Below are 21,336 nucleotides of genomic sequence, written 5' to 3'. Positions count from 1 at the left end.
CACACCCCATGAAGCCTTGAATTCATGGAGATTTTTTTGTTTTTATCGCATTCTTGAGTCAATAATTTGATTACCGGCAAAAAGATGCTAATGTTTCCGGTAGGAGAGACAAAGGAGGCTGTTTTGAGTCTCCTACCGGAAATACACCCGGTCATCAAATTATTGGCTCAGGAATGCGTCAAAAACAAAAAAAAACTCCATGAATTCAAGGCTTCATGGGGTGTGTAATTTAATTGATAGAAAATAAGTAATTTTTTGGGTGAACTAATCCTTTAAGTGGTTAAAGCAAGTTGTCAATCACAGTATTTAATGTTCTCCATCAGTGGGTCAGGACTCAGGATCCAAAAAGTGGGTCATGAGATGTTCTGACCGGGTCACAGAGAAACCTAGAAGTGTACAGTACATAGTTAAGCTTGTTACTTTGTCGCACAGCAGCGTTGCACGCCGAAAATAGTAGATCTACAAGCTCTATAACGTGAGCTAAAGCAAGGAACTGAAATGGCTTGAGACAAAGCTTTCAAATGAAGCCAGGCAGTCACATTGTTCTCTGATGAATAATTGATACGTTCTGTACAACCAAACTATGCGTTAAAGGCATAATATGTAACTTTGTTTACATAAACAAAACAATATAGACATGTTTTAACCATAATTTCCCTGGTTTTCTCATGTTTGCAGCTGTGTGCTTCATGCAGGACCCGAATTATACTCTTGCTGTATTTTGCTGTTTTCACTATTTGTTTTGGTAGACAGGGAGGTTTTTGGTCTACCAAAACAAACACTGAAAACAGCAAAATACAGCGATAGGGCAATGTGTTTCTGCAGGTAAACACCACCACACTACTCCAGTGGCTGATAACTGCTGGTATAGTGGGAAATGATGGTTAAACATTTGTATTTATTGTTTTATGTAAACACAGGGCTGTACTATGCCTTTACTAATAATTAACCTGCTTGACCTTGACCTGTGACCACACTTGAGTTATAGATTGATTATGGATGTTCCATGGCCTTGATTTGACAATGATATAGTGACAGACTGACAACACACACGCACAAGCACACACACACACACACACACACACACACACACACACACACACACACACACACACACACACACACACACACACACACACACACACACACACACACACACACACACACACACACACACACACACACACACACACACACCCTCTCCACTGAAATAGTTTCATAATCAAAGTGGGGCTCAACAAAAAATAAGCTATTTTAATAGAGGAATATTGCAGGACCTATATTTAATATGGTAGACCTTGACTTTGTTGTCAACGCAAAAATCCAGATTCCAGTGCAATACCACTTGAGTGCCACAGTATTAGAGAATGTACGAAACCTGACTTTCAAATGCTGTACTGTGATTGTGTAACCCCCCAGACACTCTGTGTTTGGCTGTATACGGGGCAAACCTCGCCCCATCTGGCACCAAAGCAGGAATGAAACAAAACATAAAACGGTTTGCTAATACTCTTTGGTCCATGTGACAATATGCCTGCTTTTCATCTCTGGACTCTGGAGACATTATTGAGCCGTGGGTACAGTATCTTATGCACTGTTGTAACTTTGTTTTCCTCCTTTCTCCCCAAGTAGTTTTTTCCCCTGAATAAATAAACGGGGTATAAAATTAATGGATTGTGAACGGGCTATTATTATATCCACTGTAGGCTATGTGATACTTAAGAAATGGAAATCAGTATGTTAGCATAAAGCCATTTCAGGTGAGTGGAAAAAAAGGTGCATGCATAAGACATTGGCTCCTTGATTAATTGAGGAGAATGTGATATTTTCACGTTTCTGTTGTAATGCTTATAGTGCTGAGCCAGGGCTCTCCGCTCTGCTCCTGGAGACATATCTGATAGCTTTCTCTCTGTCCCAGGTCTAAATTAGTCTTGGATTAAGAATGCAGGGGTGGAAGAAGTACTCAGATATTTTACTCAAGTAAAAGTAGCAATATCACAATATTAAAATACAGTAAAAGGCCTGTGTTCAAAATGTTACTTGAGTAAAAGTACAGAAGCATTGGCATCAAAATATGCTTAAGTATCAAAAGTAAAAGTACTAAAATGTTTGAAAATCTTTGGCTATTTTCAAATAGCCAAAGTTTAAATAGGGCTGAAGTGGTAAATGTATGTTTTGTAATAATAATCCAAATCTACAAAGTAACTAGTAACTAAAGTTTTCAAATAATTGTAGGGGAGTAAAAGTACAATACTTGCCTCTGAAATGTAGTGGAGTATAAGAGCACTGAAAATTGAAAATACTCCAGTAAAGTAAAAATAACTCAAAAGTGTACTATTTGAAAATAGCCGATCTACAAGCTCACAACACACGTGTTTGAGCTTGTAGATCTGCTATTTCCAAAAGACCTTTACACGTTTTAGATGAGACATTCTGCAACTAGTACTTTAACTTTTGGTACTTTAAGTGTATTTTTGATACTTTTGTTCTTTTACTCAAGTACATTTGGAATATATGGGACTTCTACATGTAACAGAGTATATATATTAAGTAAAACATGTGAGTACTTCTTCCATCACTGTAGAAAACCAGCATTACAGGCCCCAGCATTGAGCTGGTCCTACTGAGTACATTGAGGCATCAACAGAGCTTTGTCGCCATCTAGTGGTGAAACCATAGAAGTGTACTAACTGCTCTCTTCATACTTCCGTTCTGAGAATGAACAAGGAAGTACACGATACACACAGTGTTGCCATGTCGGCTTATTATAAGCGACTGTGGGCTTGTTTTTCTGTAAAGTTGCGGGTTGCGTTTTTTGGGTTTGTTTCTAAAGTGTAACTTTGCTTATTTGGGCTTGTTTCCTAATGTTGTTTAAACCAGTGGTTCTTAAACATTTTCATGTTATGTCATGGACCCCCAAATTAATATGTACCTGTCCCCCCCTATTCTAACCCCCCATCTGAAAATGTTTTGTGCCAGGGAGCCCCGTACCAGATCTGTGTTATTAGAATGTCTCATTAATATTCCAAATATCACATTTTATTGCAAGAGTGTTTGAAAATAGCAGATCTACAAGCTCACAATGGTCGCATCGCGACGCAACGTGTTGTGAGCTTGTAGATCGACTATTTTCAAATAGCTGTTGCATAACAGGTTTAAAGTGCTCATGTGTTGCTTCTTTTTTGATTGATTGATTGAATACTTTATTTAGAAAGACATGGTAATAGTACATGGAAGTACAAATCACAATACAAGTTCCTCTAAACTGGATCGCTCATAAAAGCACTTGGCTTATTTAATATGAGACCCCCGTGCACTCAAATCATGATGACATTTAAGAAGACATACAAATATACACTACTATGCAGAACGTCATACAATCAGCTTACAGGTCACTGGTATGAAAAACAAGAAATATGTACAATAGACAGTTTTAGGAGGAGGGGAGGGGGAGGGGGGGTAGGCAAAGGTAAGACCTGTCAAAGGTAAGACTTTGACAGGGGCCAGTTTGGAATTGCAGCCTCCTGAAGGTGATTCTTTAGGGCAGTTTTGAAAGTGAGTAGGGTTTTACACTCCTTCCCTCCTTTGGGTAGGGCATTCCACATTTTTGTTGTAGCATGAGAAAGAGTTCATTCCCTTGTTTGTGCCAAATCTGGGTTGAACATGATCAGTGGAGCTGCCTCTGGTGTTATGATCGTGGACTTCATTTACGTTTTGGAAGTATTTTGACAAATACAGGGAGATCCCAATAATAATAATAATAATAATAACTTTATTTATATAGCACTTTTCAAAACATAAGTTACAAAGTGCTGAACAACAGAAAAAAAAACATAGCATACAAGATTAAAAAGTCTTATGGACTTGACATAAAAGCATTCAATTCAGATAAGCAGTAAAAACATATCTGGTAATTAAAATAAGTCAAGGAACATGGATAAGGAAGAAATAATATCAAATAAAATAGGTACTAGATAGAAAGACAGCACACACAAAACAGTTATGGCTGATAGGGGGATCTAGGGAAAGGCTTTCCTGAATAAGTGTGTTTTTAGAAGTGTTTTAAAAGATGTCAGGGAATTTGCTTTCCTAATTTCCACAGGTAGGGCATTCCATAGTATAGGTGCTCGGGCAGAGAAAGCCCGATCACCTTTTGTGACCAAATTTGTTTTGGGGACTACTAGGAGGGCCTCCTCAGAGGATCTTAGGCTACGGGGTGGGTCATAGGGAGGCACCAGATCTGTGATATATTTAGGGGCAAGACCATTTTGGGCCTTAAAAGCTAATAAAAGTATCTTAAAATCAATTCTAAAAACAACAGGAAGCCAGTGGAGAGTTGCTAAAATAGGGGTGATATGGGCACGTTTTCTTGTATTAGTCAGAAGCCTGGCAGCTGCATTTTGCACCAGCTGCAGGCGAGAAATTGTTTTGTGGCTTAAACAAGTGTATAGACCATTGCAGTAGTCCAGACGGGAGGTTATAAATGCATGTATGAGTTTCTCTAAATCTACAGATGACAGGACAGACTTAATTTTTGCAATTGTTCTGAGTTGGTAAAAGCATGATTGTACAGTTTTTTTGACTTGGACATTGAATGAGAAATCTGAGTCGAAGAAGACACCTAGGCTCTTGGCGACCGGTTTTACAGCACTGGACAGGCTGCCCAGGTCGTCTTTTAAAAGGCTAGTGAGATGTGGGGGGCCAAAGAGAACAATCTCAGTCTTATCTGCGTTCAGCTGGAGGAAGTTTTGTGACATCCATGAGTTTATGTCAGCGAGACAGGCCCTTAGACCATCTAAGCTTCCTTTGGTTGGGGATTTGACCGGGACATAAATTTGCGAGTCATCCGCATAACAGTGGAAGCAAAGCTTGTGCTTGCGGATGATGTGACCTAGCTCCAGCATGTAGATGGAGAACAGGAGAGGTCCAAGAACAGACCCCTGTGGGACACCACACGTGAGAGGGGCTGAGGGGGAGGAGGTGTCGCCAGAGACAACGGAAATAGTTCTGTCACTGAGATAGGAACGCAATAGTTCAAGGGCGATTCCCTGCACGCCAACCCATCTTTTCAGGCATGTCAATAGGATGGAGTGGTCGACCGTGTCAAAGGCCGCACTCAGGTCAAGTAGTACCAGTATGGCACAGTCACCATCATCGACTGAGCGTAGTAGATCATTAGTTACCTTAATAAGGGCAGTCTCTGTGCTATGGAGAGCCCTAAATCCAGACTGAAATTGCTCAAAAATGTCATTGTTGTTCATGAAAGTGATTAATTGAGAAGAGATGATTTTCTCCAAAACTTTTGACAAGAATGATAATTTGGAAATTGGCCTGTAGTTGTTAAGGACAGATGGATCTAAGTTGGGTTTCTTCAGTAGAGGCTGGATGGTGGCCTGTTTAAAGACAGAGGGAAAAGTGCCGGTGGATAGGGATGCGTTTATGATGGCCAGAATGTGGGGTGAAATTGAGTGAAAAACCTCCTTAAAGATTTTGGTTGGAATGGGATCCAGTTGGCAGGAGGAGGATTTCATTGAGACAATTGTTTTTTCTATGGACTGGTAGGTGACCGGTAGAAAATGGTTAAAAGAGACTGAGACGTTCGGGAAAAAGGGGGCGCAGCTAGTGTCTGGGATTATGTGAGATCTGATGTTCTCAACTTTGTGTAAAAAGTGGTTGAGGAATTCTTCACATTTCTCTTTAGAAAGTTGGTTGCTGTGGGGTGGGGTGGGGTTCGTGACCGAGTCTAGCACCTTGAATAGAGTCCTGGGGTTATGGCTGTTGGTTGAAATGATATTGGAGAAATAATCTGATCTTGCAACCTTGACTGCATTTTGATAATCTGCCATGAGAGTCTTCAGGATGTCTAATGAAATATGGAGATTGTCAGCTTTCCATTTGCGCTCAGCTTGTCGGCACCGTCTCTTTATGAGTCTGGTCTGGTCAATGTTGTGTCGAATCTTGTAGACCAGGCCCATAGCAAGTTACTCTGTCCTCAACCTTTTGGGCTTGTTTTTCCTAGACTGATTGAGTGATTGATTGAATACTTTATTCGAAGTTTGCAGAAAAAAAGCACATGAAAGTACAGTTCAAAACAAGGTCAGCTAATAGGAATTGAAAACCCCAAGAAAGCCATTGGCTTGTTTCAATTGGGGTCCACTTCTTGTACTGAATTCATAGTGACCTGGTTGCTTGTTTCTTTCACAGAATCTGGCAACGGCCGAGTACACAAATGAATGACAGAGACGCATCATCCCAGTAATGTAGCATCGGCCGTAGGTAGCGATCTTTTGACATTGCAATCCGTAAGATCCACACTCATATGTTGTAAAGTAACATCAAAATGTCGATGTCAACCTTCCAGAAGGCGACTCTGGCCACATGTCTGGTGCTTTGCGTCGCTTTGCTGCTTCCTAAGATGCTGCTGTCCCGAGGAGGGAAGAAGGATGCTGGTCCAGATGGTAAGGTTTCAACTGGGCCTCTCTAGTCTCTTTATTCTAAGGATCATCATTGCATTCCCATGGCTTCCACGTGTGGGATGTAAACCTGCCCTGAGCTGGTATTATCAGTTTATAATATATTTTGTTTTATATTTACTTAAATTTTATTTTATTATCGATGGTTATCGTCCTTGTGTAGTAGTAATAGTATCCTCCCAGTAGAGGGCGCACAGAACCACCCAGCATCAAATGACATGGAACCACCTGACCTGACCAGGTGTAGCACTAGCACAACCAGCTTCTTTGCAGCTGAATTAATTCTTAGCTAAAACTATCAACATAACTACAGTTTTTAACTATAGCAATTTTGGCTACTTGGCCATAGCACCGTACATACATGTACATTACAACAGCATAATAAGCTACACATAAGGGTGGGTGGGTTATCTGTCAACTCATCATTTATCTTTTGAATGGGTAAACGGAACAGTGGGCACCAGGTATTTCTGGGCACCATTTAAAAAAAAATGTACAAATTTACATTTTGGGCAAAACAGGATTGGTGTCCAGAAATACCTGGAGGCACTGGACCTGAATGTATAATATGGCCAATGTGTTGTCTCTGTGTGTATTTTTAAAGTGTGCACATTAAACCACACTCTCTATGTTGGCCTGGCATCAGTGTACAGAATACTGGATTTGACCACACGTTATTTATGTCAGTGTTTATTTAACCCTTTATTACACTTCACCAGTTGTGGAAAAAGTACTCAAATTTTTTACTTAAGTAAAAGTATCACTACTGCAATATAGAAATACTCTGTTACAAGTAAAAGTCCGGAATCAAAATGTACTTGAGTAAAAGTACAAATGTAATTAAAGTACCGAAAATAAAAGTACTAATTTACAGAGAGTCCCATTTCACGTTTTCAAATGTATAAAAATCTTTTGAAAATAGCAGATCTACAAGCTCACAATGTGTCGCATTGTGAGCTTGTAGATCGGCTATTTTCAAATGGCCGAAATTTATATAGGGTGGTTAATGTATGTTTTGTAATAATAATCAAAATCTAGTAACTAAGCTAACTAAAGTTTTAAAATAATAGTAGTGGAGTAAAAGTAAAATATTTACCTCTGAGATGTAGTGGAGTAGAAGTAAAAGTATTGGAAATTGGAAGTACAAATACCTCAAAATTGTACTTAAGTACAGTACTTGAGTAAATGTACTTCGTTACTTTACACTACTGTACTTTGTGGGGTGGGGTGGGTTGGTGGGTTGAAGGGTAGTACATTGTGAATTGTGAATGTCGCAATTTGAAAATAAATATTTATACTGTGATGAGTCTGGCGTAGAGGATTGCATCCTGTGCCAGACATTTTTCAATAAATTTCAATAAATTACTTCACTGCACTATAATGCACTACTACTTCAACAGTTTAGTTTCTTGCTATCCTCTCCTTCCTTGTCCATCTTCCAGGAGGTCCTGGGCGATTCCCACCCATGGCCAACCGTCAGAAGGCCCCAGCCGGCCAGGGAGCCGTGGGTTCTCGCTCCAGGGCCCACAACCCAGAGGCCATAGCCAGAGCTAAGGGGGCCGGCACGGGGGTTGGCACCGGAGGAAAATCCAATCTAGCCGGGCAGATTATACCCATTTATGGTTTTGGGATCCTGGCGTACATCCTCTACATCCTCTTCAAGGTGAACACGCACACGCACACGCACACGCACACACACACACACACACACACACGCACACACGCACACACACACACACACACACACACACACACACACACACACACACACACACACACACACGCACGCACGCACGCACGCACGCACGCACACACACGCACACACACACACACACACACACCTAGACTAAACCATGTTGATTTGTACTAAGGCTTGGTGTCTTAATCTCTCTCAGATCACGAACAGGGGCAGCACCACACCAACAGAGAAGAAGTTTCCTTCTGTTCGAGCGGAGAACAAGAAGAGGAAGATCAGTGAGTATCATTCATTTCTCCCGGTCCTGTCACACCTTTTTTAAATGGAGTTTACTTTGCAACGGTGTCCAGTCTGAGCATCATCATTTATTACCATTATTGCAGGTAGTAGTAGTTATTATTATGTATTATTATTATTAGTAATAGTAGTACAAATAGTAGTAGTAGTAGTAATAGTTATACATTTTAATATTTATTTAAAACCATGAGCCATGATCAAAGTGAGTTCCTTCGACAGAAGACGCCTCCCTCACCAGTTTCTTAATCTTCTCTCTCTCCAGCTGACTTTGAGTTGGTCCAGCTGCAAGAGAAGCTGAGGGAGACCGAGTTGGTGATGGAGAACATCGTGTCCAAGGCCAACCACAGTCCTGAGAGGTGGGTGTGTGCCTGCGTTAGACCCATCATTTCCTCAACCGGCTTCCTCCCTCAGTTTTCCAATGTCTCCACGTTGTTTAACTGTGTGTCTGTGCTCATTTGATAACAAGGCAATAATCTCCTAAATATCCAGGAAGGAATACTTGAAACTTTTCATGTGTTCGTCCAGGTACAGATATGCATCTGAATGGATCTTAATATACTTCCCTTTTGTCTTGCTTTTGCTTTAACCCAGGTCAAATACAATTTCACTCATAATATTTTTATTTATGCCTTTATTTAGAGAGGGATAGGGAAAGTAGGCTGACAGGATATGGGGGGGGGGGTGACACGCAGCAAAGGTCGTCGGGAACGGGGGTCGAACCCGCGACACGCTGTCAGGCTGGCATTGCAAAGTCACGCTGCGGCCCAGGCTTTCACCAGCTCATTAGGGGGCATTTGTGATACATCCCACACCATCATGGTCCCACAAAGGGGGCTACACATAACAGCCAATTTAGGATAGATATTTTCTGAAATCATTATCATGTGAAGCCCTGATACAGGCCTGACACAGATTTTTTATTAAAATGTGCTGGATTTGATGTATCGTGAATAAAATACACCAACAAATTGTTGAACCTCATTGACCAAGAAAGCTTTGCCACGTTGTAGGTGCAACTTTGTTCTTCTAGTGTTATATGTATTAGATCTTTGCAGGATGTCATTGTTTTGGTCAGAGAACACAGTATACAGTGTGTCTCCTCCTGTCTGCGTGTTCCAGGGTGAAGGGAGTGACTTCGGACCAGGAGGAGAGCCTGCTGATGCAGCTCAGGGAGATCACCAGAGTGATGCAGGAGGGTCGGCTGATGGAGGGCATGGCTCCGGAGAGCAAACCCCAGGCACAATGGGAAGAAGGTAAACAACACCACACGGACGGGAAAAATGACATGTGTGACAACGTGTTGACGTTATATGTACTTAGTACTTAGACTCTTTAACTAAGAATAAAATGGGGTGGAGAGTTTTATCAAAATCAGTCAGTAAAGTTTGTTGAGTTCCTGCCTTCATCAATGGCGTTATCTTACAAAATGCAGTACCAATACACCTGAAAAGAGCATTAATTTCTCTAAACTCAATAAACCAGTGTCCCCATGGGGGGGGGGGGCACCAAAGATCACAGGGGGGGGGCATGAGGCCTTGTCTGTTTGGAGGTAGTCCAAAATGTTCAACATCGGAATTGCACAAAATCGGAATTGCTTTCATCCATTTTCAACCTGGCATCTCTGTCTTAGGCATGTCAAATATTATTTTTTTCCCTACCTTTTAAAAAAATTAAAAATAGCAGATTTACAAGCTCACAGCATGGCAGGTCACGATGCCACGCGTTGTGAGCTTGTATCTGCAATTTTTCGCTAATCGGCGTACAGAACTATACAGTGTGCGCGTGCACAGATGTAAGAAGGGGGGCTCCAAGGGAAAAAAAGGCCTGTAAAGGGATACACTGCTATAAACTGTACTGTGAAGTGACTCTCTATGCTTTATTGCCGTCATCTAGTATTTTTCCTTTGAACACAAGTGTGTATTGTCAAACTGTGTTTCAGATTTCCCCGAAGAGCCTCATCAACACTATGAACACTCCCACTGTCCTCATCACCATGACCAGCACGATCACCCACAGACACAGACGGAGACAGACGCTGAGAGGACAGAGGGCGATGGAGCAGACGGGGCTGACTTGAGGGAGAACCACCCTGAGGACCCAGACTCAGAAGAAGCTGAGAAATCGGAGGATTCGCAGAAAGAAGATTCGAGAGAAGCTGCTCTCGCTACAGCAGGTGAAGAAAAGGTGACGGGCGAGGAAGAGGATACAGGGCCCGAGGAGGGTGGTCCGGACTGTAGGAACAAGGAGGAGCCGTGTGAACCGGAGGAGGTGGGGCAGGACGGTGGGGTTGAGGGTGACATCGACTTGGGTGTCCCCAAGGAGGACCTGGTGGGGGTTTTGGAGGAGCTGGAGCTGACCCTGAAGATGACTTCCGTGATGGAGCTGGAGAAGATGGAGGACCTCAGCTCCATGACTTCCGTGATGGAGCAGGAGAAGATGGAGGACCTCAGCTCCATGACTTCCGTGATGGAGCAGGAGAAGATGGAGGACCTCAGCTCCATGACTTCCGTGATGGAGCAGGAGAAGATGGAGGACCTCAGCTCCATGACTTCCGTGATGGAGCAGGAGAAGATGGAGGACCTCAACTCCATGACTTCCGTGATGGAGCAGGAGAAGATGGAGGACCTCAGCTCCAGCCAACTCCAAATGCCAGACGGAGACACCGCGACTTCCTGTACCCAGGTCCGACGCAGGAACAGGAGGAGGAACAAGAAGCGGGACTGTCACTGACCAAAAGAGAGAGAGTAAAGAGAGACCTACACACTTTAGGCCTCCATCTTGATTTTGACATTTTAATGACTGTTCCTCACAAAGGCTGGGTAGCATGAAGGATGGCAGCGGTCACTGAAACTGGGAACACAAGTTCTAGCCAAGTAAGCATCACAACCATCTTGTTTTGCTTTACTTGGCATAAAGAAGTGACAAAATGAGCAGAAGACAGCAGCAACATATGATCTTGGCACAAAGGCTTTTGGAAAACACAGAGCCTTTTTTTTTAGATAGCTCATGCAATCAAATTGATCATACTAATAATTACTTGTAGACCTCTAACATGCCACAAAACAATCAAAATCCCCAAAGTTCCAAATTCTTTGCCAAGGTGTTGGTGGCCTCAGTAAAGAATGTGCTGTTCACTACTTGCGTAGTGACAGTTTTAAGTCCTTTGTAACTTCCGCCCTATGGCCATTGTCCCAACTTGTCTATTTGTGACAATAATGTTCAATTACTGTATGTCAAGTAGGTAAGACAGAGGGAGATAGGTCATTACATTTGTGTAGTTCCTCAGCACATTATACACTAATTTATTTTGGTCCTGCATATACTTGAATGGCTAATATCATGAGCACAGATTTCCTTGTGAGGATCAGTGTGCTACTCTTCAGAGATCAGGTATTTCTACAGATGAAGCTGTAGTAGTAGAAAAGACAACTGTGTATTGTAGCTATTTATTGTAGGAACAAAAAGGGACATGAGGGATTGGATAACATTTGTTTTTTCCCCATCAAGGTTGATACTGAATCCTTTTTCCAATTAAAAGTTTGACAAATGGGGCTTGTTGGATTGTTCTTGGTAATACGTTAAGTTTGAATAAGAGATTTATAGACATGCAGTACATTTTGGAATAGATTTTAACTTAAAATAGGATGCATGCTGATGATGACTGGGTAACATGATTGGCAACTAGGCCATATCACTTTATAGATGAATGGCTTTATTTTAAGCAGAAATAAATACAAACTGTCTACAACTACATAACATTTATTGAACTGGTTTCAATACCAACTTAAACATATCAATGACACTGTAAACATCCAACACCTTTGTGATTTTTTTATTATGCAGATGTGAGCTTTTTCCTGCATCAGTGATGTCTTCAGTTTGTCTTCTATACCTTCCAAGTATTTAAAGTGTCACTTTTATACACTTAATTATTTATAAATGCACCCATCTTTGCATATCAGTGTTTGAGAGAAAATACTGTTGAGTGATTTAATAAATACAATATGTCCTGTTTGAACATACAAGTTTCATCCATTGCTTTCACCACGTATGAACAATGACACTGCGGTTCAGAAAAAGGAGTTTATTTGTAAAATGGAAATAGTACCCATAATACCCATACAAAAGCAACATCACCTGATGTTAGCTGAGTGCATATGAGAAACAATTCAACAAGTGGCACGCTACAAGTGCTTTTCGCTTGGTCTAACAATTGTGACTGTTGACGCTTATTTGACGTGTATATTTGTGCCCGTTTCCAGCTGCTCCAAGGGGGACACTGACTGGGTTCTATCATTGAGTGACATTTCTGTCTCACTGTTCCATTGGCTCGTCGCCGGGTGCGACGTCTGCTGCTGCTGCAGGCTCATCTGCTGGCTGGGCAACCTTCAACACAAAGAAGAACAGTGGTTGAGAGGAGTAGAACATTGTGGAGCCTATTTTGTCATCACTAGTTTGAGGTTCTTGATGGTCATTTGTTTTGAAAGGAGAATAAGGAAATGGATAAGTAACTATTATGAGTTTTGGGAGAATGGGAAGGTGAGGGGACGCGGAATCAAGTGGGCTAAGAGGTAAGCAGATGGTTATGTACTAGACAGTGTGATCATCGATAGGATAATGGGAGAAAGGGTGTGATATTTACTCGCTCACAATAAACGGGGTAGGCTTGGTGAGATGTGTGCTATAGTGCTCTGGCTCAGGACATGGTGAAAACAAGTGAAAATCTATCCTTTCAGAGACTCAAAATGGACTGAATTGAACTGTAACACAGGGGCAGATGCCCAGTCTATGATTTTTCATGCATGGCATTGGTTAACCACCAGGATTTGACATGACAGGAAATATTTTTTCCACCTCTGTTGACAGCCAAGACTGATCCAAACAGATGCTTCATGACTAGACCAACCAGAAGCCAAACTCACACCCTGGTTGGGATTATTAGCACATATTGGTACATTTTTGCTGTAGCTGGTAACTCTGTCAACTCTACCAGCTGATTTGGCAAGCAATCAACCATCACTCTCGAAAATTAGATGACACATCCCAAGGGGCTATCCTTCTAATAAAGGTACTATACTTATCCCTTTCTCTGAAATGTTTTTCTTTTTGTTACAGTCAACGGTTGAAAGTCAGTGCCAACCCAAACTAACTCCATTACTGTACCTTTCTCTGAGGCCTCTCCTCCAGGCCCTCCAGGTAGGGAGCCACAGCCTCGTCGTCGTAGATGACGAACTCCATGTCCTTACCCACAATGCCAATGGACACGTTCTGAAACATAACAAAATATACCAAGACTGTGGTGGGTCCAAACCGGGATGAAAAGTAATAAAAAAATAATGATATTCTTTATCTGTTGACTGATGATTTTACTGTGTAGAATAGATGTGTGCAATGTACCTTGATGGTGAGATCCTGCTCTGCAGGCAGCGTTTCTCTGAGAGCACGGAGGCCATGCTGCACCAGCTCATTCAGATTACCTAGAAACATCGACATTTTTCTTGTTTTAACCCATTAAGACCTGAGGCGATTCTTCAAAATGTTTTCTAAATCCTTTTTTTTTTTTTTTTATGTTCAAGATTTTTTTTTAAATAGCAGATCTACAAGCTCATAGCGCGGCACTGAGTGCGCTTGTATAGCTGCTATTTTTAAATAGCCAAAGAAATCTAAAGTGACACAGATGCGTTCCAGGTCTTAATGGGTAAATACACTCCAGGTCAGTTGTAATGTCTTCAACTAGAATAATAGTTGAAGGCATTACAATAGTCATAAGTCAAAATTCCTGTTTATCTGTCATCTGTGGCAAATCAAGTGTTACGATTTTGAATCGATACAATACAAAGCGATCCAATACACGGATCGCTTTGCTCAACTAATCCTCAAGAGAGTTGTGTTTTATAATGTATCATACACTATTAATTTCAATGGCATGACCTTAGGCATGAATCAATTACACTTTTCACTGAGGCAACAATTACATCTTTTTAAATGGATACACTCCTATGTGTCGCTTTCAAAAGCATAAGCCTGCATTCAAACAGAGTGTACATGAGCGGCTGTAAATATCAAAGGGCGAATCTTTCTAGCGTTCAGGGCTGAATGTGTTTGAATGCACTTGTGTAAGTGAATGAGTGGTTCTTTACTTTTTGCACCTCTAGAACCATAACAGTCAGGCCACAGCACGGCTCAATGAATAGAAGTAAAACACTTGTGAATTTTCTTACAGTCCATGAACTTGTCCATGGATCTCTCTAGGTAGGTACGTGCAGACTGTGAGCGTGCTCCGATGGACATGGCTTTGCAGTCAAAGTAGTTCGCTGAGGGGCATGTCTGGAAGATATGAGGTCCCATATCCTGATAGAAAAATACATACAGTTGTAATGTAATAGATAAAGAATTAACAAGTCTGATATACAATGACATACATGCTTATGCTCCATGACCCTACCTTTAGCAAATACTTATTCTTGCAGCACGATACCCTCTCAAATGGTTTCCAGATTTGAATCATGGACATATTGCTTGTGCTCAGTGATATTAAGTAATAATTTAAACACAATAAACATTGCTACTATGTATAAATAAATAAATAAAATGTGGGGAAAAGGTGAATATTTGCACTTGTTAAACAAAAAAAGAAAATAGAAGCCTCCTTGTGCAGTGAACCTCTTGGATGAATGATTTAACTATCGATTCCTACTTTCATCAGCACCCTGGAAGGAATTTTGCTGTGCACAGAGCATTCTTGACATTCAATAAAATATAAAACTATTATCATGACAAAGCAAACTTACATCATATCCAGCAATGAGGAGTCCCACACCGTAAGGCCTTCTTCCATATCTCTGCGTTGGGATTTGGGTTTCTAAACATGTGTTTAAGGATAACAATTATTTTTACCATATACAGTACATCAAAAGCTATGCTGACTGTGCATAATCGTATTTGCTCAATTAAAGATACAACCAATACACTACTCATTTATACCAGAGAACTGGCAAGTGCAACCAGTCATTGTCGGTCACTGGAGAATTTGCAGATGGTTGGTGCCAGTATTCATTCAAGTTGTTTTACTCCCATCTAAGTTCCTGTTGGTTATTTTCGGTATACAGATATTTTCAGCTTTTCATTTAGAGTTATGTTTAGTTTTTATGCCAAACTTTGTACCTTGATTTATCCATTAAGCAATAAAAGGCAATGATTGCCTAATTTACACCGGCAGCTTGTAGCTTCCTTTATTCCCTTACCCCTAAACATCTACTGGGTCACACATTACAACAAGTATAAATCACGAAATGCAACAAATTAAGTCAGCATGTCTTGTCTTCTATAGAAATCAAATGACCGAAATCAGTCGTGGCGACTGAGAACTTGAATCATGGATTAAACACAACAACTGAAAGGATACTGCTTCCGATAAGAGTGACGAGACGTGAAGTTGGGAGGGGCTTATCGAATACAAAGTGGGAGTCCAAACACTCCTGGCGCATGAAGTTACTGTGGGAGAGAAATTAATAGGAACATGTTGGTTAGATGATAAAAAAAAAACATCATTTAGTCACAGCTTGACTTAACCCATTAACACATTAACTGCCAAGACCGTAGTCCTACGGGCCGTTAAATCCAACTGTTAAGCGCCGAGACCGTAGCCCTACGGGCTGCGGTCTTTTCGCGCATGCGCGGTCCGGGTGCACTTTCGGAATTTTTTTGATCCACTTCCGTTTCCGGTTTGATGACAGGAAATAGAATTATTTGGGATCCGGTTTTGACGAGCACGCCCGCTCTCATTCTACAGACGAAACTGAAACTCAATTCTCTTCCTGTAGTTTTTTCTCCTCGCATTTCACTGTTTAACGTAATCCGCTCTAACTCAAACATGGATGCCCCGTTTGACACGTGGTTTTCACTGGGAGATACAGGGAGATCTCGCGGATGTAAACAGACAGTGTAGCGCTCAATCTTAAGGATTTTAACAAGATCTATGGCGACATGAAAAAAACAAAAAAACAACAAAAACACCTTGGCACTGGTGAGTACATTATGAGATTAGCCCTTGGCAGTGGATGTGTTAAGACCTGAGGCAGAGTCTACAAATGTCTTCTAAACAGTTTTATGAAAAACGTATGTTGCTATATCAGTGGTTCTCAAATGTTTTCATGTCAAGGACCCCCAACATTATATGTATTTGGCCACCAACCCCCATCTCAAAATATTTTGTTCCAGGGACCCCCAGAAGCAAAGATTTGAGTTAAAATGTTTCGCTTACAGAAAGATTTGCACAAATGTTCACGATTTTTCAAAAATGGCAGATCTACAAGCTATGAACTTGTATATCTAGTATCTTGTATATAACTAATGTGCTATATATATATATAGCTAAAATCTACAATGACACAGATGCATTCCTGGTTTTAATGGGTTAAGATACCAGACCATCACCATACACACACGACTCTGTGTGTACATGATTCCTACCAGAGCAATCTGGCGTCAGCAGTCAGTCCCGCAATAGAGATGCCGATATGGTTATCAACATGGAGGATCTTCTTCTGGTGGGCAGCCAGTTCAGACTGAGCTCTCTGTAGAGACACAACAACCACATCCACACATTAAGTAAGACACTGATCAACCTTAGCAGGTCAAACAATAATATTCAGATCGATTTAAAAGTTCGATCCAATAACAGTGGACCCTTTGGTAGCTCCACTCCTACAGATTTTCAAATAAAAACAATTGATGTGGACATCTCCCCCCTCAGGGGCATTGGAGACTGGAGGTTCAATAAAAGTCTATTTAGATTCTAGATGCCTCCAAACACAGGGAGTTGGGTTGTCAACTTGCGTTTTGCGCAAATGGAGAAATGTTAATGTTCCATTTATTTATATTTGCAAAACATAAGCTTCATATACAACTGTATAGCATATATCTGGCTGTATTATAATTAACATACAGACTTTGAAATCATACAGTAATCATCTTGTTAGGTAAAATAACATGCATTAGTAATTAAGGGTGCCACACTTATCAAATCGATTATAAAAAGAACAACAATCAATTATCAACATTTTCCTAAAGTATTTTTTGTTGTTGAAAATAGCAGATCTACATGCTCAATTTTTGTTATTTGTGTGCGACATTGTTGTACGACGTAGTATAATATAGGACTAATCGATTTGGTCCATTATTAAAAAAATATTCTTGGTCAATTCCTTGATGCACAAAAGATGAAACAAATGACCCAAAAAATGTGTTTCTCAATTCATTTAAATAATTGATAGAATAACCACTAAGAAAATAATACATAGAGGCAGCCCTATTAATAATCAAATATTGAGATTCTGCAATTTCAGCGACAGCCAGTGAAAGACCTAAAAGTATGCCGTACTAGCTGGAAATAACAGCCTAGTGATTCATAGTGTGTAATGTTATTACCTTAAGTGCCACCAAGACTGCGTGGGTTTTGTTTTTGAGTCCTACAGTAGCTGAGCCCTGCTTCACTGCCTCCATTGCATACTCAATCTGGTGGATACGACCCTGGAACAGAAGCAAAAAGCTTATATTAATGCAAGATTCTATGGAATACAATTTAATGATAACACATCTTTCATTCAAGTACGTTTTAGAAAGCCTATGAGAGCTATATAAACACTATTCACTCACCTGTGGGCTCCATACTGTGACGTCATTGTCGTACTGGTTGCGGAACTAGAGAGATTGAAAAACAGATCATGTTGTTAATGACATTAAAAGTAATTTCTAGCACATTACAATTTAACACATTTTATAGTGAGCTCACGTAATTGTCTTGCATTTTCTGTTCGATTCCCCAAAACTAAACCAAACCAAACACAGTTGGGCTCCACAAGAGATGAAGACATTCTGTGACAACTGACTGCCATGGGCTTTTCTTCTAGACTCAGGCATTGGATTACCAATAAATAAATAATAAAGTAGCCAGCTGGGGCAGGTGCAAACAAAGTTTTGTTTGCAACTTCGCCATGGCACCAGGGAATTCGTCATCATGGTAATGCAGTGTTTCTCAACCTTTTCAGGCCGCGACCCCTTGAAATAATCATATTTGAATTCCCCCCACCCACCCTGATAAGCACTTGGAATTGTAAGAGTTGAGGCATTACATTTTGCTTGACTCGGTTCCACAGATAAATATTGTGAAAATAGCAGATCTACAAGTTCAGTTGTGTAAGCTTGTAGATCTGCTATTTTCACAATATTTATATATATTTGTATTATTTGACAATTTGTCCAATGTTTGACCCATTTTTATAGTAGTTTATTGATTACTTTTGATGCAGTCTTTTTTTTTTTTGGGGGGGGGGTATTAACCCATCTGGCTATTCAACAATAGCAGATATCCAAGCTCATAGCGCAACACTGAGTGCCGCACTATGAGCTTGTAGATCTGCTATTTTTTGAAAAATCTTGAATTTTGTTGAAAATCTTTGAATACGTATAAAAACATTAATAATAATAATTATATTAAAAATAAACTGGTCTCAGGTCTAAATGTGTTAAAAAAGGTCTTAAAAGTCCTTAAACTGTCACTTCACTGTCATCTGCAGATCCCCAAACATCCTACCCACAGGTTGAGAACCACTGTGGTATTCTCATTTCACACGCTATAACATTTAGAATCTTCCATTGTAGGCACTAGGCTAGCTGGACATACTTTAACATTTAACATTCATCAGTATATGACAAATTACAAGCATTTATTTCACCAAAAAAAGGCGCAGCGAAATCAATGGAAAAGAGAAAACGAAAGCTAATGTTAGCACGCTAGCTTTAGTTAGCTAGCTAAGATGCCAACGTGCTAGATATCACCAACGGGTAAAAAACTAAGACCCTCATTATTATTATACATGAATGTTTTTATTTATTTGTTTTATGTTGGAACGGTTCAATTACAAAACAATTGCGTTTTTCTGACTTATTTCTCCAGCCTCATGAGTCATGAATGAGGGCTGATGGTGTTTTGCTCAGAAGTGCCAGATTCTGCGAGAGAAATAAGCAACCAAGCTCTTAATAGATCTGCTATTTAAAAAAATAAAATAAAATAAAACACAAAAGTCAATTTCATTCAGATGGGGAAGGGGGGTCTTTGGACAAATACATATTAATCTGGGGGTCCTTGCCATGAAAATGTTTGCAACATTAAGCCCAAATAAGCAACAACTACACTTTAAGGACAAGTCCAATAATAAACAAGCCCACATTCGCTTATAATAAGCAGACATGGCAACCCTGGTTTTGCTTACTCACAGTGCAGTGAGCGGTGTGCTAGCTCGTTAGCTTAGCCTTAGTGTGAGCTCTTTATGGTTTTAAAGATAAGTGAAATGCACACATGACGACTCATCATGAGATCGAGAAGCCAATCCGGTATATTATTATTATATGAGACAAGAGAAGGTCAAATGATGTGGAATTTCATTCAATCTTACCATCTTTACTAGAGCTTCTCTGAACCCGAGGCTCTGAGCTGTGATTCCGGTTTGATTTCTTTTCCTGAACTCCTGCGTCACAGGAAGAGCAACAGATGTCCGATGTTGTCAAACAGCTGATTGATTGATTAGCCCTGGTAGCTGCAGAAACCTCGTATCTTCTTATTTCAACTTTTTGTCAGCGGTGGAAAAAGTACTTTATTTTACATAACCCTTCCATTGTGTTAAGGTCATTTTTGACCCGTTTTCAAGTTTAAATAGGTAAAAAGTACCCTTTACATTTCTTTATTGGAATGAGGCTTCATGATATCCTCAGAATTAGCCATTTTAGCGCAATAAAATTATTTATCATAATTTTAATTAATTCTGATGGTCTCTATAAAAAAGGTATTAGGGTCTGAAATGACCCGGCAGAGAAGTGTGGCTCAATTCCCCCCAAATTGTCAATATTCAATGTTTACATGTTTGAGAGTGAGAGAGACTTGTCCTCAATTAGCATTTGCTATCAGGAGTAAAATAAAGTTTGAGTTTATGAAATAAAATGACTTTTTACCTTCTGTGGTATACGGGTCAATATGACCCTAACACCACTAGTGTCACTATTTTTTAATGATATTAACATTTTTTAAAGTTAAAAAACGAAAACAAGTATTTTTTATATATATATATTTTGGAAGTATGTGTTCTAATTATTATTCTTAATTATTCTATTATAGCTAGATAACATCATTATCCATTGCCTTCATTATAGGAAATTTAATGAGTGAATTTTAACATTTTTATAATAGAAAACGAGATATATTGAAAGATGAAACCCTAGCCCTAACCCAACATAATATTTTAAAAAGTGTTTACATGGATATGAATGCATTACAAGTCAGCTATGAGGTGGGAGAAAAACATTTATGATTTTTTTTTTTTTAGTATTTTGGGCTGATTTAAATCACGGGCAAATTTGACCCACTAACACCACAATTGTGGATGCAAGGGTTAAGTAAAGGTATCAATACTGTAGAAATACTCTGTTCCAAGTAAAAATCCGGAATTAAAACTCACCCTGCCCTCCTAATGCGTGAGGGGGCCGTGTTTTTTCAATTACTTTTTTCATTTTTTTTAAATATATTTTTTGGAAAATGAAAAAAATTAAATACAATACCAAATTTTCATAAAATAAATGAAAAAAGTAATCGGAAAAACACGGCCCCCTCACGCATTAGGAGGGCAGGGTGAGTCACCAGAACCAAGGACGGGTGTTGTTAAAATGGAGTTTGAAGTTACAATGGGTTTGTATAGGAAGGGGGCGTGTCTGATAAAATGAATATCAAATATCTAAATAATTAATCAAGCAACTTAAAAACTGTCTGGGGGGTTCACAAAGGCCTGAGTAGATGATAAAATGACCAAAAGTTTTTTT

General features: G+C 40.0%; 2 protein-coding genes across 2 annotated transcripts; one reads left to right on the top strand and one right to left on the bottom strand.

Annotated features, from left to right (window-relative positions):
* Window positions 1-6,340: 6,340 nt before the first annotated feature.
* On the top strand, window positions 6,341-11,196 carry ric3b (RIC3 acetylcholine receptor chaperone b; the record flags this gene model as incomplete). Its single annotated transcript, XM_080438012.1, has 6 exons — window positions 6,341-6,458; window positions 7,916-8,136; window positions 8,369-8,447; window positions 8,729-8,822; window positions 9,586-9,719; window positions 10,406-11,196. The coding sequence occupies 6 exons, from the start codon at window positions 6,341-6,343 to the stop codon at window positions 11,194-11,196; spliced, it is 1,437 nt and encodes a 478-aa protein (XP_080294138.1).
* A 1,339-nt stretch (window positions 11,197-12,535) lies between these two features.
* psma1 (proteasome 20S subunit alpha 1) lies at window positions 12,536-19,993 on the bottom strand. Its single transcript, XM_080437477.1, has 10 exons — window positions 19,923-19,993; window positions 18,124-18,168; window positions 17,896-17,997; window positions 16,939-17,042; window positions 15,872-15,960; window positions 15,258-15,328; window positions 14,688-14,817; window positions 13,864-13,943; window positions 13,630-13,734; window positions 12,536-12,852 (listed from the first exon to the last, which is right to left on the bottom strand). Exons 1-10 carry the CDS (start codon window positions 19,923-19,925, stop codon window positions 12,781-12,783), a joined length of 801 nt encoding a protein of 266 aa, XP_080293603.1. The 5' UTR covers window positions 19,926-19,993; the 3' UTR covers window positions 12,536-12,780.
* Window positions 19,994-21,336: the final 1,343 nt, after the last annotated feature.

The sequence above is a fragment of the Gymnoscopelus braueri genome, assembly GCF_963280865.1.
Source record: "Gymnoscopelus braueri genome assembly, chromosome: 9".
Taxonomy (NCBI): domain Eukaryota; kingdom Metazoa; phylum Chordata; class Actinopteri; order Myctophiformes; family Myctophidae; genus Gymnoscopelus; species Gymnoscopelus braueri.
This window is presented reverse-complemented; position numbering and strand designations above follow the sequence as displayed.